The following is a 16,399-nucleotide window of genomic DNA, read 5'->3' on the forward strand; positions in this document are numbered from 1 at the left end:
AAGAGCTCATTAGCTATGTACATATGACCTTATAAAATGATGCTAATCATAATGAACTATAAGATATAGAAATAAGAGTTTTTATTGTTTTTGTTCTTCTAAGGTACTGTGTGAAGTTATTCATTTCTTCCTTAGTTTTTTTTCTTTTACCTTTGGTTTATACTATTGTCACTGTATTTGATTTTGGTGCCTTGTGTCTTGTATATATGTTTATCTGATTCTGGGAAGAGAAGGGGAATAACAAAATGGTGAGACAAAAGGTGAAACAATGCAACAGTGATACTCACAAGACACTATGATGGAAATGAACTTTACAACTTGGGTGGAGGGAGATAGGAAGGAGGGAAAGACAGAAAATGAGGGAGGGTGTAACAATATTCGACAAAAAATGTACTCATTATCTTACTTATGTAACTGTAACCCCTCTGTACATCAACCTTACAATAAAATAAAATAAAACTTGGAGCAATGTAGTTATAAATATGATGGCTCTATTTTCTTTAATAAATGTGGAATTTCATTATAAATAATATTATTCAAGAACCAGTACATGTTTTTGTGATATGATGAGTGTACATGTAATTTTATAATTGATCTTAGCAAAAGAGCTGAAATTTTTTTCTTATGCTCACTTTTTTTATATTTCTACTTTTTATCATGTGGCTTCAAAAACACATAATAAAAAATACAGGACAATGAAAATACCAGCAAAGAATACTAAGTATCATGTAAAAACAACATACATGAGGTCTTCACAGGTTACTCGGGAAGTAGCCAATATTTATATATGTGCATCCTCAATGAGAGGTATACACTTAAAATAGTGTATATATACAAATACGTGCTTATGTTATGTTTCACTAAACAATTTTATTTCATTATTAATGTAGAATTGAGTAAACAGAGTCTGAAAGAGAATATGTGATCTTCGCAGTTATATAGCAAATAATTAAGTCAGAAATATGAAGCTGAGAAGACTTCCTTTAATAGCTATGTAATAAATTATAGTCATCACTAAATTCAGTACACACAGGATTGAGTTTAAAACAAGTTTCTTATTTTTGCATTTGTGAAATGTTTATTATTGTAATCATTTTCATAAATCAGACAGATTTTAACTCATTTTAATAGAATAAGATGTAAGACTTACCTACCTTACACTAAATAACTTTTGTATTGCATGTCTTTAGTCTGGAAATATATGAGATGTCTAAACATAAGTTTGGGGAAGATTTTGTTTTTTATTACTATTTTAAGTAGTTAAATAAAGGAGTTGTCAATTAATAAAGCAGTTTATGAATTCAACACATCTTAATCAGTATCACCCCTTGCAACATTCTTATCCATCTCTACCCATCCATCCCTTCCCATGCTTTTCTCAATTTTGTAGGCTATGCACTGAATTCTTGATGGCATTCTCCCCTCCTTCTCTTCTTCCTTCATCTACCACTAGCAGGTTTCTTTGGCCTTAGTAAAGTACTTGTGTAATATCATCATCAGGGTTGCTCTATTCTTCAATATACTTATTAACTTAATTAATACAAACATTTTTGTAAATGTATAAATATAAATATGTTGTTGATACTATAATCAGACAGGAATTGTAAATCAGTATTATAAATAAAGTTGCCTACTATTTCAATTTAGTGGCTGTCATGGTCTAATATTTTTTAAGCAGAAAGTGTCTTCTAGCAAATAGTTTCAAATTCATCTTCAATAACCGTGAGAAAAGCATATGATACCTAATCCAAATGCATGACACAAAGTTATTTTAAACTAGCTTTATATTTAACAATGTTCAACCTTCATTTCCAAAGCTTTCTTTTCCTTTCATGGTTTTTCATTTCCAAAGCTTTCATTTCATTTCCAGGTTCTTCATTTCCAAATTTTGGGTGTGTATACTAAAGTTTTAAAAAATATCATTTTACTCTCAAAATTCATACATAAACATTGTAAATATTTCTGCAAAAATATTACATCTTTATATTTCACATCTCCTCTTTAAATCTTTAAGCATTAACAAAAGCCCAAAGCAAGTCAAAGACAGCATTTTCACAGACTGCCAAGTTTGGACAGTGTGAGATGATGGTGGGAGTTCCTGTCCTATGGTAAAGTAAATAAGATTTCTGATCATGGATAATGACTACCCATGTGCAATTGATGATGTAAACAGAACAAGTCAACCCAAATCGTTTACCTCCTGCTTGCTTGAATACCCCAGCCCTCTCTCTGTACTAAGACATGAGAACAGCTTAGGAAGTAAAGCTGTCTTAATCAGTAAACATGAGAAGTCAGATTCATTACTGAAACCTGAAGTCTTACCTCTGGAAATGAGAATTCATTCATCTTTCAATAACAACACAAAGCCAAAGAGATTATATAGCTAGTCTTTTAATTTTTGGTTCACCCTTTGGGAATAACTCCCTGATGAAATTGGAAATTTAACTATAAATTCAAAAGCATTGTGGAGCATCATTATGTTCTGGAGTGGATATTGAGCAACTCACTTCTCACAACATAACAACTGCTCTTACAATACTTGACCAATTCTCTAGTGGTCAATTTTTTCTTGTTTCTATGCCAGTAGATGTTCATGAGACTATCTATAATCTCATTTAATATTTACAAGATAGTATAACTAAACTATATTATTGAGCAATATATAAAGCAATACTATTTCTAGATTTACTTTGATATTTATGATTAAGAACAGGTAAATGGAAAGATGTTCACCCTCATTAATCAGCAGGGAATTGCAAATCAAAATCACAATGAGATTTTATCCCATAACTAGTGGGATGGTAGTATTGAAAAGCAAGATGACAGATGCAAGTAAGGATGCAGATATACTGGACCTCTTAAACAATGATGGTGGGAATACAAAAGGCTTCAAACCAGCTTAGTAAACTGTATGAGAGTCCTCAAATAGTTCAAAGTAAAATTAACCTATGACGTAAAAAAAGAAATGGTATGAACCAGACACTGGTGACTCATGCCTATAATCCCAGCTACTCAGGGGACTTACATTTTAGGATTACTATTTGAAATCAGCCTGGGCAAGAAAGTCCTTGAGACTTGTATCTCCAATTATCTACTAAGAAAACCAAAACTGTAGCTGTGCCTTGAGAGGGAGCATGCTAGACTTGAGAAAGAAATATCAATGATAGCACCTAGGACTTGAGTTCAAGTTCCAGAAAGAGAGAGGGAAAGAAAGAAAGACACAAAGAAGGAAAAAAGAAAGTGAGAGAGAAAGAGAGAGGGAAAGAGAAAGAGAAAGAGAGAGAAAGAAAGGAGAAAGATAAGAAGAAAGAGGAAGGAAGGAAGGAAGGAAGGAAGGAAGGAAGGAAGGAAGGAAGGAAGGAAGGAAGGAAGGAAGGAAGGAAGGAAGGAAGGAAGAAAAGGATGATAAAGAAACTTTACTGAATTTCGGGTATAAAATACAGTAGCTTTGACTGGTATTTGTTCACTGCTAAGTATTTTGTATTGATAACTGCAATACACAGCATTAAATACTGTGGGGACACTGGTTGGACATCATGTAAATTGAATTTTAAATATTAAAACAAGTTAAGAAATGCATTAGCCTAACAGAATAAATAACTATCTTAAAATGGTATAGTAGACTAGAGCTGGGAATATGGCTTAGTGGTAGAGCCTTTGCCTAGCATGCATGAAGCCCTGGATTTGATTCCTCAGCACCAGATAAACAGAAAAAGCCAGGAGTAATGCTGTGGCTCAAGTGGTAGAATGCTAGCCTTGAGGAAAAAGAAACCAGGGAGAGTGCTCAGGCCTTGAGTTCAAGCCCCAGGACTGTCAAGAAAACAAAAAAGCAAAAAAAAAAAAAAACCCAAAAGATAGAATACAAATAAAAAAGAACCTTTAATGACTTCCACAAGAGAAATGGTATCTTTATTATGATCTCTTTTTTCATCTGTCTAATCAAAGATTTTGTATCTTCTTTACATCTAAAAAAAGAAGAAAAATGTTCACTTTATTCTATGTCTCTCTCTTATTTAGATGCTTAAACATCTCAAGAAGAAGAGAAGGTGATAGAAGGAAAACATATTGTCTCAAACTTTATTTCTTGAGTCTGTTTAAATAGTTTCATATAATTCCCCTATTGTTTCATCTATCTATACTTCCTCAGTCGAAAATTGTAGTAACAGAACATTACTCTTATTAACATTCTTAAATCATTCTATCATCGACCTGATGATTATGGTCCACTCTAATATAAGGAAAACACTCCCAGAATTTCCTAATTGATTATGTTCTTTTCACCAATGAGCAGGTCCCAAAAGAATATGACTTTGTATGCAAGCACCTGGCTCTCAGTGAGGTACAGGGTTATGTTTCTTTTCCCCCTTAGAGATCCAGGCAAGACATTATAGGTCCACCTAATTCATTGTTATAGACAGGTACTGAGCCTGCTATATTAAATCTATTGGCACTGAGCTTCTCCTACCGCCTCTACTAGATTTCCTTTTCCTTTTTAATAGATGTGCTATTATCAAAAATTTAGCACAGCCAATCAATCCGGATATGTGCATCTCCCACACAGAAAAAAAATCTGGCAAGATGAAAACATAGTAAATATGATAGTAATGTTTACTAGGAAAAAATTATGGTAGAGCAAAATTACATAGCATGCTGCTACCACACGAAGATAGCATTTCAGTTTATCTCTATCTTCAGGATAGAGATAATGAGGTTTTAAGTTTAAATGCAGGAAGAATTAGGGATAGAGCACAAAGTATATATAATTTAAGACTTTTAGTAACTGATGTGCCATAGCTTGTCATTGTATCAATTGTGGTTCTCTGGGTTCCAGAGACGTTTCCTGGCTGCCATCACTTGAGGGGATCAATCTGGTTCCCAAAATACTACTCTCCAACTGTGGTGCAAGTTGATCATTATTGATACTTATCCTCATCTGCAGGTGATCTGTCTTATCAGGCCCTGATATCCTTCTGGTAGTTTTGTTACTAATAAGATGTTCTCAAGCTGGAAACCAATGGCTTAAACCTAGACTACTAAGCTACTCAGGTGGCTAAGATCAGAGGATCTTGATTCAAAGCCAGCACAGCAATAGTCTGTGAGACTCTTCACTCCAATTAACTTCCTAAAAGTCAAAAGTGGAACTTTGACTCAAGTTGTAGAGGATTCGCCTGGAACACAAAAGCTCATGGACAGTGCCCAAGCCCTGAGTTCAAGCCCCAGAACCAGCACACATACAAAAATATATGTCATCAATCCTACCCTATCTTCCCTGAAATCGAAGGTGATTACAACAGGACTCAAGGTTGAATCTTGGAATTACCTATAAATAAACTTAAGCAACTCTCAATTGCTTCCTGAGAACGCTCCAAAAACCAGTTGGGAGATGCACACACAACGCTTATATAAACAGACTTGAAGTCTTTAGGCTCATCTCACCTGTGGATCCTGAAGCATCTTGGGACATAATTCTAACATCTCACAACCATGTTTTAACAGTACTCCACCCCCAGGGGCTCATCCAATGACCTAGTAGGAGCCCTCTCAGGGACAGAGAGGAAGCCAAGTCTGTCCACTTGATGATAAGTGGTTCACCAGGTGCAGACATTAAAGTAGCACTCTACTCCAGCCTATAGACCAAGTTACTGGAGATAGTCCACTTATCCTGAGACCAGAGGGGTCTGAATGTATTAGAGCTCCTGATAACAAACCCACTATCTCACACCCTTATAAAGACTAAGAGGCTCTTATTGAAACACCTACACAGCCCCATGGATAACCATACCAACCCTTATATGTCAATGTATAAGTAAATGGACTCAAAAAGAAACACTGATCAAAATAAAAACTAAAACATGGTCATGAGCTAGCTGGTGGCTCACACCTGTAGTCCTATCTATTCAGAAGGATGAGATATTAGCATTGGAGTTCAAAGGAAGTCTGGGTGGAAAAGTCCATGAGACTTTTTTCTCTACTTAATCACAAGAAAATGGGGAGTTGAACTGTGGCTCCAAATGGTAGAGCATGAACCATAATCAAAACACCTCAGGAGCAGTGCCCAGACACTGAATTCAGCCCCAGGAATGACCCCCCTCCCCCGCAAAAGGGGGTTGGGAGGCTAGAAAATAGCAATATATATTCTTTAGGGAATATGTTTTCAGGCATGATCCAAGAATTCACAAACCAATCACACTAAGTGAAGTGAGTGAGACCCAAAGAAACAAACTCTATGGTTTCCTTTATTCATAATAATTACTATATTTCTAGGATTGTCCTAGCAGATGATCACAATAGCTTAATAGCTAGAGACATATGATCATATAAGATGCTGCTAAGAGAAATGAACTCCTAAGTATGGAGGCCAGCGGTTTATCACTGAGGTTATTATTTTTGACATACTATGTGAAATTATTTCTTTTTTCCTGTGTTCATCTTCCCTATAATTTAGCCACTGTTGTCATGTATTTGATTTTGGTACTCTGGGTATTTTATATATGTCTTTTGGAAATAAGGAAGGAAAGGGGAACATTAAAACAGTGAGACAAAGGGTAAAAGGCGAAGCAATGCAACAGCAATACTTACACAATATGTTGTAAACTAAATGTACAACTGGGGGAGAGTGGATGAGGGAGGGCGAATGTGGGAGAAAACTGAGGTAGGGGGTATCAAGTTGGACAAGAAATGTACTCACTACCTAATATATTTAACTGTAACCCCTCCTGTACTCCACCTAGACAATAAAAAATTTGTTTAAGAATTCACAAACCGGGCTGGGGATATAGCCTAGTGGCAAGAGTGCCTGCCTCGGATACACGAGGCCCTAGGTTCGATTCCCCAGCACCACATATACAGAAAACGGCCAGAAGCGGCGCTGTGGCTCAAGTGGCAGAGTGCTAGCCTTGAGCGGGAAGAAGCCAGGGACAGAGCTCAGGCCCTGAGTCCAAGGCCCAGGACTGGCCAAAAAAAAAAAAAAAGAATACAAAAAAAAGAATTCACAAACCATGAGTTAGAAAAAAAACACCTTTTGATCTTTATAGAAGTATGGCAAGATTCTAAACTATATTTTGCCTATAATCAGACTTTGGTTTTTATTTTCTGTTTTCAGGCTGGGATTGATATCCAGATAAACTTTAGATTTCCCTTAGTAATCCATACAAACAATACTAGTTTTTTTATTATAATTTCTTTGAACATATAAAATGATGCATTTTTTTAACAAACACACAATCTACTGGTTTACTTAAAGTATCAAAGTACCAGAGTAGCAAATCAAGACCCCAAGTTCAAATCCAGTCCACTTAACAAAACAAAAAAAAAAAATCTGTTGCTATTTCATTTGCTTGACCCCAGTATCTCATTTCAGTTTTTCCTCAGTTAGTACCTTTTTACAAAGGCATTTAACATTCTCCATTAACATTGATGTATATAGAGAAAAACTTACCTAAATTCCATGATCAACCAACAATATATAATGTTTAATATTCTGTGTGTACCCTCATCAAGTAGGTACATAATATTATTATCCCCTGTAGGCAAAGCGGTTAGCAAAAATAAACCCTTTGATATTATATCCCCAGTGAAATAATGATTCCCTACATGGTTCAAAGGTTCAATGTTTCTTATTGCATACCCAAAGCACTACTCTGGGAAACAAAACTGCCAACTCTATGGTACTTTGGAATCACATAAGATGCAGATAGTGACAAGCTTTAATAATCATGGCCTATAGCTGTGAATGTTTTTTGAAAAAAAAAAGTGTGCATAAAATAGTGAACTAATTTTTAACAAACTGCTTTGGGTAAAACAATTTATGCTCTCAATTGTAAGTTTCATGTTATTTTATTTCAGTAAATCAAAATGAGACTTAATATTCATATAATTTTAAATCACAGTCTCTATATCTGCTGAAAGCTACACATTAGATAGATGTAGATAAATGTATATACATTTAACTGACAAAAATAGTTAGGGCATATATTGTCTATTATTGCTGCAACTTATAAAACAAAAACAGAGACTTCCCTAAAAATATGTTTTACTACCAAGCTCTCTCTTCAAAGCCCCCTTAATCTCATTATTCCTGAGGCTGTAAATCAGGGGGTTCAACATGGGGATCACCACCATGTAGAACACAGAAACCACCTTGTTCTGGTCGGTGGAGTAGTTGGACTTGGGCATCACATAAATGAATGTAATGGTCCCATAGAACAGAGTGACCGCAGTGAGGTGGGAGGTACATGTGGAGAAGGCCTTGTGGCGGCCTTCTGTGGATCTCATCTTCAGGATGGTGATGAGGATATAGATGTAGGAGATGGCTATGACAATCACTGTGACCACAATGATGGAGCCAGCAGTAAATGAGGGAACAATTGTGAGGATGCTGCCTGCAGAACAGGATACTTCAACTAAAGGAGCAAAGTCACAGAAGAAATGATTAACTCTATTGGATCCACAGAAAAGTAAGCCAAAGAAGGAAAGACTAAAGGAGGAAGCATTCAGAAAACCTCCTATGTAAGCTACTGCAAGTAACTGCATGCAGACTCCTGTGGACATTTTGGTTGAATACAGCAGGGGGTTGCAGATGGCCATAAAGCGATCATAGGCCATTGCAGCTAGAACAAAGCATTCAACTGTCCCAAAGAAAACAGCTGACCCAAGCTGAATGCCACATCCTAAATAAGAGATTGTATTTCTCTCCACCAAAAAGTTAACTAGCATGTTAGGTGTGACAGAAGATGAATAGCCTGTATCAGCAAAAGCTAAGTGGCTGAGGAAAAAGTACATGGGGTGGTGGAGCTGAGTGGAGACTCTGATGAGAAGGATTGTGCAGAGATTTCCCAATACAGTCACCAGGTAGATGCCCAGGATGATGATGAAGAGGACGACTCGAAGGACTGGATCCCGTGTTAAGCCCAATAAAATGAACTCTGTCACTGCAGTGTGGTTCCCTTCCACCAGGGAATCCATCAGACAATGGAGCTGCTCCCAAATAAACCTGTAATTTTAAAAATTGCAGAAGAATATTTATAAATATGATGGTCCCATTTCTTTAATAAATGTGAAGGGTCGATTTATACACTAATATTCAAGTCACTACATCTTTTCTTAAAAAGATGAGTCTATATGTAATTTTCTTTTTGCCAGTCCTGGGGCTTGAACTCAGGGCCTGAGCTCTGTCCCTGGCTTCTCTTTGCTCAGGGCTAGCAGTCTACCTCTCGAGCCACAGCACCACTTCTGGCTTTTTCTGCTAATATGATTCAGAGGAATCGAACCCAGGGCTTCATGCATGCAAGGCAAGCACTCTACCGCTAAACCATATTTCCAGTCCCAAGTCTATATGTAATTTTATCACTGATCTTAGCAAGAGACCTGATAACCTTTTTCTTATGCTCACCCTTTTTATACTTCTACTTTTGAATACTATTTATTATGTGGCTTCAAAGAAAATAGCAGCAAAGAATACCAAGTGTCATGGATAAACAACATACATAGGGTCTTGACAGGTTACTCTGGTAATAGCTGATATTTATATACGTGCATCCTGAATGATAAGTACACAGCTAAAATTGTGTATGTGTACAAGTATGTTATTACGATGTGTTCCATTAAACAATATTATTTTCATTATCAATGTAGAATTGAATAAAAAGAGCCGGAAAGAGAACATGTGATCTTCACATGGTTATATAGCAAATAATAAAATCAGAACTATGAAGCTGTGAAGACTTCCTCTAGTTGCTATGTAAAAATGATGTCACGGGGCTGGGGATATGGCCTAGTGGCAAGAGAGCTTGCCTCGTATACATGAGGCCCTGGGTTCGATTCCCCAGCACCACATATACAGAAAACGGCCAGAAGTGGCACTGTGGCTCAAGTGGCAGAGTGCTAGCCTTGAGCAAAAGGAAGCCAGGGACAGTGCTCAGGCCCTGAGTCCAAGGCCCAGGACTGGCAAAAAAAAAAAAAAAAAAATGATGTCACGAAGTTCAGTATACCACAAGTTATAGTAATCACAAAGTTCAGTACACTCAGGATTGGGTTTCTAACAGGTTTCTTACTTTTCTAATTTGTGAAATCTTTATTATTGTAGTCACTTTCACGAATCAGACAGGTTTTAGCTCATTCTAATAGGATAAGCTGAAAGACCAATCTACCTTACAATAAATAACTTTTGTATTACATGTCTTTAGTCTGGTAATATATGAGTTGTCTAAACATAAGTTTGGGGATGTTTTTGTTTTTTATTAATATTTTAAGTAGTTGTCTATAGGAGTTGTCATTTAACAAAACGGTTTATGAATTCAACACATCTTGATCAATATCATCCCTTGCAAATTCTTATCCATCTCTCCCCATCCATCCATTCCCCTGCTTTTCTTAATTTTGTAGGCTATGCACTGAATTCTTGATGGCATTCTCCCCTCCTTCTCTTCTTTCTTCATCTACCACTAGCAGGTTTCTTTGGCCTGGGTAGAATTCATGTGTAATATCATCATCAGGATTGCTCTATTCTTCAATATACTTCTTAACTTAATTAATATAAACATTTTGTGAAGGTGTAAATATGTTGTTGATACTATAATCAGATAAGAATTGTAAATTAGTATTATAAATACAGTTAGTTATTCTTTCAATTTATTGGCTGTTATGGCCTTATACTTTTGAGGCAGAAAATGTTCTTCTAGCAAATAGTTTCAAATTCATGAGAAAAACATATGATACCTAGTTCAAATGCATGATGTAAAGTTATTTTAAACTAACGTTATATTTAGCAATGTTCAATCTTCATTTCCAAATTTTTCGTCTCATTTCAAGGTTCTTTCATTCCAATTTTTTGAGTGTGTACACTAAAGTTTTCATAAATGTCATCTTACTCTAAAAATTCATATATAAACAATGTATTTCTGGAAAAAATACACCTTTATGTTTCAAGTCTTATATTTGAACCTTTAAGCACTAATAAAAGCCCAAAGCAGGTCAAAGACAGCATTTCCACAGGCTTCCAAGTTTGGACAGTGTGAGATGATCATATGAGTGCCTGTCTTATGGTTAAATAAATAACATTTCTGATCATGAATAATGACTACTCATGTGCAACTGATGATGTAAACAGAACAAGTTAACCAAAATTGCTTACCTCCTGCTTGTGTGAGTACCTCGGCCCTCTCTCTGTACTAACACATGAGAACAGCTTAGGAAGTAAAGCTTTCTCAAATGGTAAACACAAGAAGTCAGATTCATTAACAAAACCCAAAGTCTTACCTCTGGAAATGAGAATTCGTTCATCTTTTAATAACAACACAAAGCCAAAGCAATTATATAGCTAGTCTTTTATGATTCTCTCTGGGGGAATAATGTAATGAAACCGGAGATTCAGCTATGAATTCATAAGCATCAAGGAGCATCATTATGTCCTGGAGTGGTTGTTGGGCAACTCAATTCTCACAACACAACTATTCTTCCAATACATAACCAATTCCCTGGTGGTCAATTTATTCTTGTTTCTATGTTAGTATATGTTCACAAGGAGATGTATAATATTATTTAATATTTACAAGATAGCATAAATGAACAAGTTCTTTCATAGAACAATTTTATTTCTAAGTTCATTTTGATATTTATGATAAGAAATGGTACTGACCAGGAACTGGTGTCTCATACCTATTATCCTTACTACTCAAGAGGTTTACATCTGACGATTACTACTCCAAGTTAGCCTGGGCAAGAAAATCATTGAGACTCTTATTTCCAATTTTCTACCATGAAAACCAAAGCATATCTGTGCCTCAAGTAGTAGAGTGCTACACTGGAGAAAATTTCTCAATGATAGCACCCAGACCTTGAGTTCAAGCTCCAGGAAGATAGAAAGAAAGAACAAATTAAAGAGAGAGAAATAAGGACAGAAAGACTAGAGGAAGAATGAGGGAAAGAGAGAGAATGGAGAGAAAGCAAGGAAGGAATGAAAAAAGAAAGAATGAGGAAGAAAGAGAGAGGAAGGAAGGAAGGAAGGAAGGAAGGAAGGAAGGAAGGAAGGAAGGAAGAAAGGAAGGAAGGAAGGAAGGAAGGAAGGAAGGAAATATAATAAACTTTACTGGGTTTTAGGTATAAAATGGTGACAGTAGCTTTAACAGTCTGGTATTTGTTCGCTGCTAAATAGTTTGTATTGATAACTGAAATACACAGCATTAAATACTGTGGGGACACAGGGTAGATATCATGTTAATTGACTTTTAAATATCAAAACAATTTAAAATGCATTATCCTATCAGAATAAATAAAACCCTTAAAATGGTGTAATAGAATATGAATAAAGAAGCTTGAGTGACTTCCACAAGAGAAATAATGTCTTTTATCATTTGCCTCTTTTAATATCTGTCTCTCTGTCTCAAGCCCCAGGACCAGCAAACACACACACACACACACACACACACACACACACACACACACACACACACACACATCCTCAATCCTATCTTCCCTGAAATTGAAGGTGATTACAACACAACTCAAGGCTAGATCTTGGAATTAACTCTAAATAAGCTTAAGCAACTCTCAATTGCTTCCTGAGAACTCTCCAAAAACCTGTTTAGAGTTGGACACACACATATAAACAGACTGGAAGAATTTAGGCTCATCTCAGCAGTGGATCCTGAAACATTTTTGGATTTAATTCTAGCATCTTAATAACCACACTCTAAGAGTATTCCACACACAGGAGCTCATCCAATGACCTAGTAGGAGCCCTCTCAGGGATACAGAGGAAGCCAAGTCTGTCCAGTTGATGATAAATGGTTCACCAGGCGCAGACATTAAAGTAGCACTCTACTCCAGCCTGTAGACCATGTCACTAGAGATAGTTCACTTATCCCAAGACCAGAAGGGTCTGGACGTACTAGAGCTCCTGATAACAGACCCACTACCTCACACCCTTATAAAGACTAGGAGGCTCTTACAGGGCTGGGAATATGGCCTAGTGGCAAGAGTGCTTGCCTCGCATACATGAAGCCCTGGGTTCGATTCTCCAGCACCATATATATGGAAAACGGCCAGAAGGGGCGCTGTGGCTCAGGTGGCAGAGTGCTAGCTTTGAGCGGGAAGAAGCCAGGGACAGTGCTCAGGCCCTGAGTCCAAAGCCCAGGACTGGCCAAAAAAAAAAAAAAAAAAAAAAAAGACTAGGAGGCTCTTATTGAACCACCTACACATCACCATGGATAGCCAACTCTTATATGTCACTGTATGAAAAATAATCGCTGATCGAAACAAAAATTAGAAAACAATTAGGCACTGGTGGTTCACACCTGTAAACCTAGCTACTCAGAAGAATGGGATCTAAGGTTTGAAGTTTAAAGCCAGCCCCTGGCAGGAAAGCCCATGAGATTCTTATCTCCAATTAATCACAAGAAAACTGGGAGTAGAACTGTGGCTCAAAATGGTAGAGCATTAGCCCTGAGCAAAGACCTCAGGGACAGCACCCAAGTGCTAATTCAAGACCCAAGACTGACAAAAAAAAAAAAAAAGAAAAACAAATACAAAATAGGGATGTTTATAGAAGTAATTATAACAGAGAATATGGTCTTTGGAGACTATGGTTTCAGGCCTGACACAAGAATTCACAAACCATGAGTTAGAAAAAAGAACCCCCTTTTGATCTTTATAGAAGTATGGTAGGTTTCTAAACTACATTTTGCCTATAGTGAGATTTTGATTTTGATTTTCTGTTTTCAGGCTGGGATTGATATCCAGAAGTTTTTAGATTTCCCATAGCTATCCATAAAAACTATGCTATCAGTTTTTATTATAATTTCTATGAACATGTAAAATGATGCATTTATAACAAACACACAATCTGAAGGTTCACTTAAAGTAGCAAAGTACAAGAGTAGCAACTCAAGATCCCAAGTCCAAATCCAGTCCACTAAACAAAAAAAAAAATCTGTTGTTATTTCATTTCATTGATCAGAGTATGTCATTTCAGGTTTTCCTCAGTTGTAACTTCCTTAGAAAGACGTTGAACAAAGTGGTCCGGTTGCCGGTGGCTCACGCCAGTAATCCTAGCTATGCAGGGGACTGAGATCTGATAATCTCAGATCAAAGCCAGCCAGGCAGGAAAGTCTGTGAGATTCATATCTCCCATTAACCACCAGAAAAGTAGAAGTGCACTGGGACTCAAGTCTTAGAATGCTAACCTTGAGCTGAAGACCTTAGGGACAGTGCCAGGCCCAGAGTCCAAGTCACATGACTTACAAAAATAAAGTTTAACAAGCCCCATTAACATTGATGTTTATAGAGAAAAACATCCTAAAATCCATGATCAACAAGAAATATATAATATTGTTTAATATCTTCTATATACCCTCATCACATAATAGGCACACAGTATTGTTGTCCGTAGGCAAAACAGTTAGCAAAATAAACCCACTGATGAAGTTAATTTCATCCTTAATGAAATAAAGATCCCCTATTGGCTCAACCTTCCAATGTTTCTAACACTTCCCCAAAGCACTACGCTGGGAAACAAAACAGCCAACCCTATGGTACTATGGAATTGCATAAGATCCAGATTATAACAAGATTTAATAACCTTAGCCTGTATCTGTGAATGCTTTGGAAAAAATATGCATAAAATATTTAACTAATTTTTAACAGGCTCTGATTGAGGTAAAACAATTTATGCTCTCAATTGTACATTTAAGAAACTTTAGGTAAATCATCATGAGCCTCTTGGTTTCTATACAATTTTAAATTTTAATCTCTATATTTGCTGAATGCTATGCATTTAGATATAGGTAAATTCATATACATCTCATTAACAAAATTAATAAGGATGTATATTGGCTAGTATTGCTACAACTTCTAAAAAATAGACTTCACTAAAAATATGTTTTACTACCAAGCTTCCTCTTCAAAGCCCCCTTGATCTCATTATTTCTGAGGCTGTAAATCAGGGGGTTCAACATGGGGATCACCACCATATAGAATACAGATATCACCTTGTTTTGATCGGTAGAGTAACTGGACTTGGGCATCACATAAATGAATGTAACTGTCCCATAGAACAGAGTGACTGCAGTGAGGTGGGAGGTGCAGGTAGAGAAGGCCTTGTGGCGGCCCTCAGTGGAGCGCATCTTCAGGATGGTGATGAGGATGTAGACATAGGAAATGGCTATCACAATCACAGTGAACACAATGACAAAGCCAGCAGTAAATGAGGGAACAATTGTGAGGATGCTGCCTGCTGAACAGGATACTTCAACTAAAGGTGCAAAGTCACAGAAGAAATGATTAACTCTATTGGACCCACAGAAAACTAAACCAAGAAAGGAAAGGATAAACGAGGAAGCATCAAGAAAACCTCCTATGTAAGCTACTGCAAGTAAGTGAACGCAAACTTGTGTAGACATTTTGGTTGAATACATCAGGGGGTTGCAGATGGCCATAAAGCGGTCATAGGCCATCGCAGCTAGAACAAAGCATTCAACTGACCCAAAGAAAACAGCTGACCCAAGCTGAATGCCACATCCTACATAAGAGATTGTATTTTTCTCCAGCAAAAAGTTAACTAGCATATTAGGTGTGACAGAAGATGAATAGCCTGTGTCAGCAAAAGCCAAATGGCTAAGGAAAAAGTACATGGGGTGGTGGAGCTGAGTGGAGACTCTGATGAGAAGGATTGTGCAGATGTTTCCAGATAGGGTGACCAGATAGATGCCCAGGATGATAATGAAGAGGACGACTCGAAGGACTGGATCATGAGTTAAGCCCACTAAAATGAACTCTGTCACTGCAGTGTGGTTCCCCTCCACCAGGGAATCCATCAGACAATGGAGCTGCTGCCAAAACAAATATAGGATGAAAAGAGTACATGAAAGTTTTATAAATAAATATGATATCAATTTCTTTAACAAATATAGAATGCTATTAAAAAAACAAAGACCTTCAAGTACCTGTACATTTTTATAAACAACGTTGCTGTCTTTAATTTTAAAATTTTTAGCAAGCACATCCCAAAAGTTCTCAGTATATTGTCTTTTTTCCATTGCTTATGTTTTTGAAACTGTCTAATGTGCCTTTACACCCAAATAATAAAAATACAAGGCAATGAAGATAACAGCAATGATAGACATTTTTAATAAATAAATTAAACTCATGTAGAATTTTGCAAGAACTTTGTAGCAACTAATAATTATTTCAGTGATTGTTAATGGCAAGCATGCACCTGGGAATTAGATACTTACACAAATATTTATAAATATATGATTCACTGAATGTTCCAGAAAACATTAATTCCATTATATTGTAGAATTCAATTAGCAGAGTCTGAAATAGAATATAAAATATTGTCATAGTAACATAGCAAGTGATAAAGTTAGAAAAATGAAGTCCAAGAAAGACTACCTGTTCGTTT

General features: G+C 36.5%; 2 protein-coding genes across 2 annotated transcripts; both read right to left on the minus strand.

Moving 5' to 3' along the window:
- Positions 1-8,019: 8,019 nt before the first annotated feature.
- LOC125361537 (olfactory receptor 502) lies at positions 8,020-8,964 on the minus strand. Its single transcript, XM_048360061.1, has one exon. It carries the CDS (start codon positions 8,962-8,964, stop codon positions 8,020-8,022), a length of 945 nt encoding a protein of 314 aa, XP_048216018.1.
- Positions 8,965-14,864: 5,900 nt separating this feature from the next.
- LOC125361559 (olfactory receptor 502-like) lies at positions 14,865-15,809 on the minus strand. Its single transcript, XM_048360091.1, has one exon. It carries the CDS (start codon positions 15,807-15,809, stop codon positions 14,865-14,867), a length of 945 nt encoding a protein of 314 aa, XP_048216048.1.
- Positions 15,810-16,399: the final 590 nt, after the last annotated feature.

This window comes from Perognathus longimembris, chromosome 13 (genome assembly GCF_023159225.1).
Source record: "Perognathus longimembris pacificus isolate PPM17 chromosome 13, ASM2315922v1, whole genome shotgun sequence".
Taxonomy (NCBI): domain Eukaryota; kingdom Metazoa; phylum Chordata; class Mammalia; order Rodentia; family Heteromyidae; genus Perognathus; species Perognathus longimembris.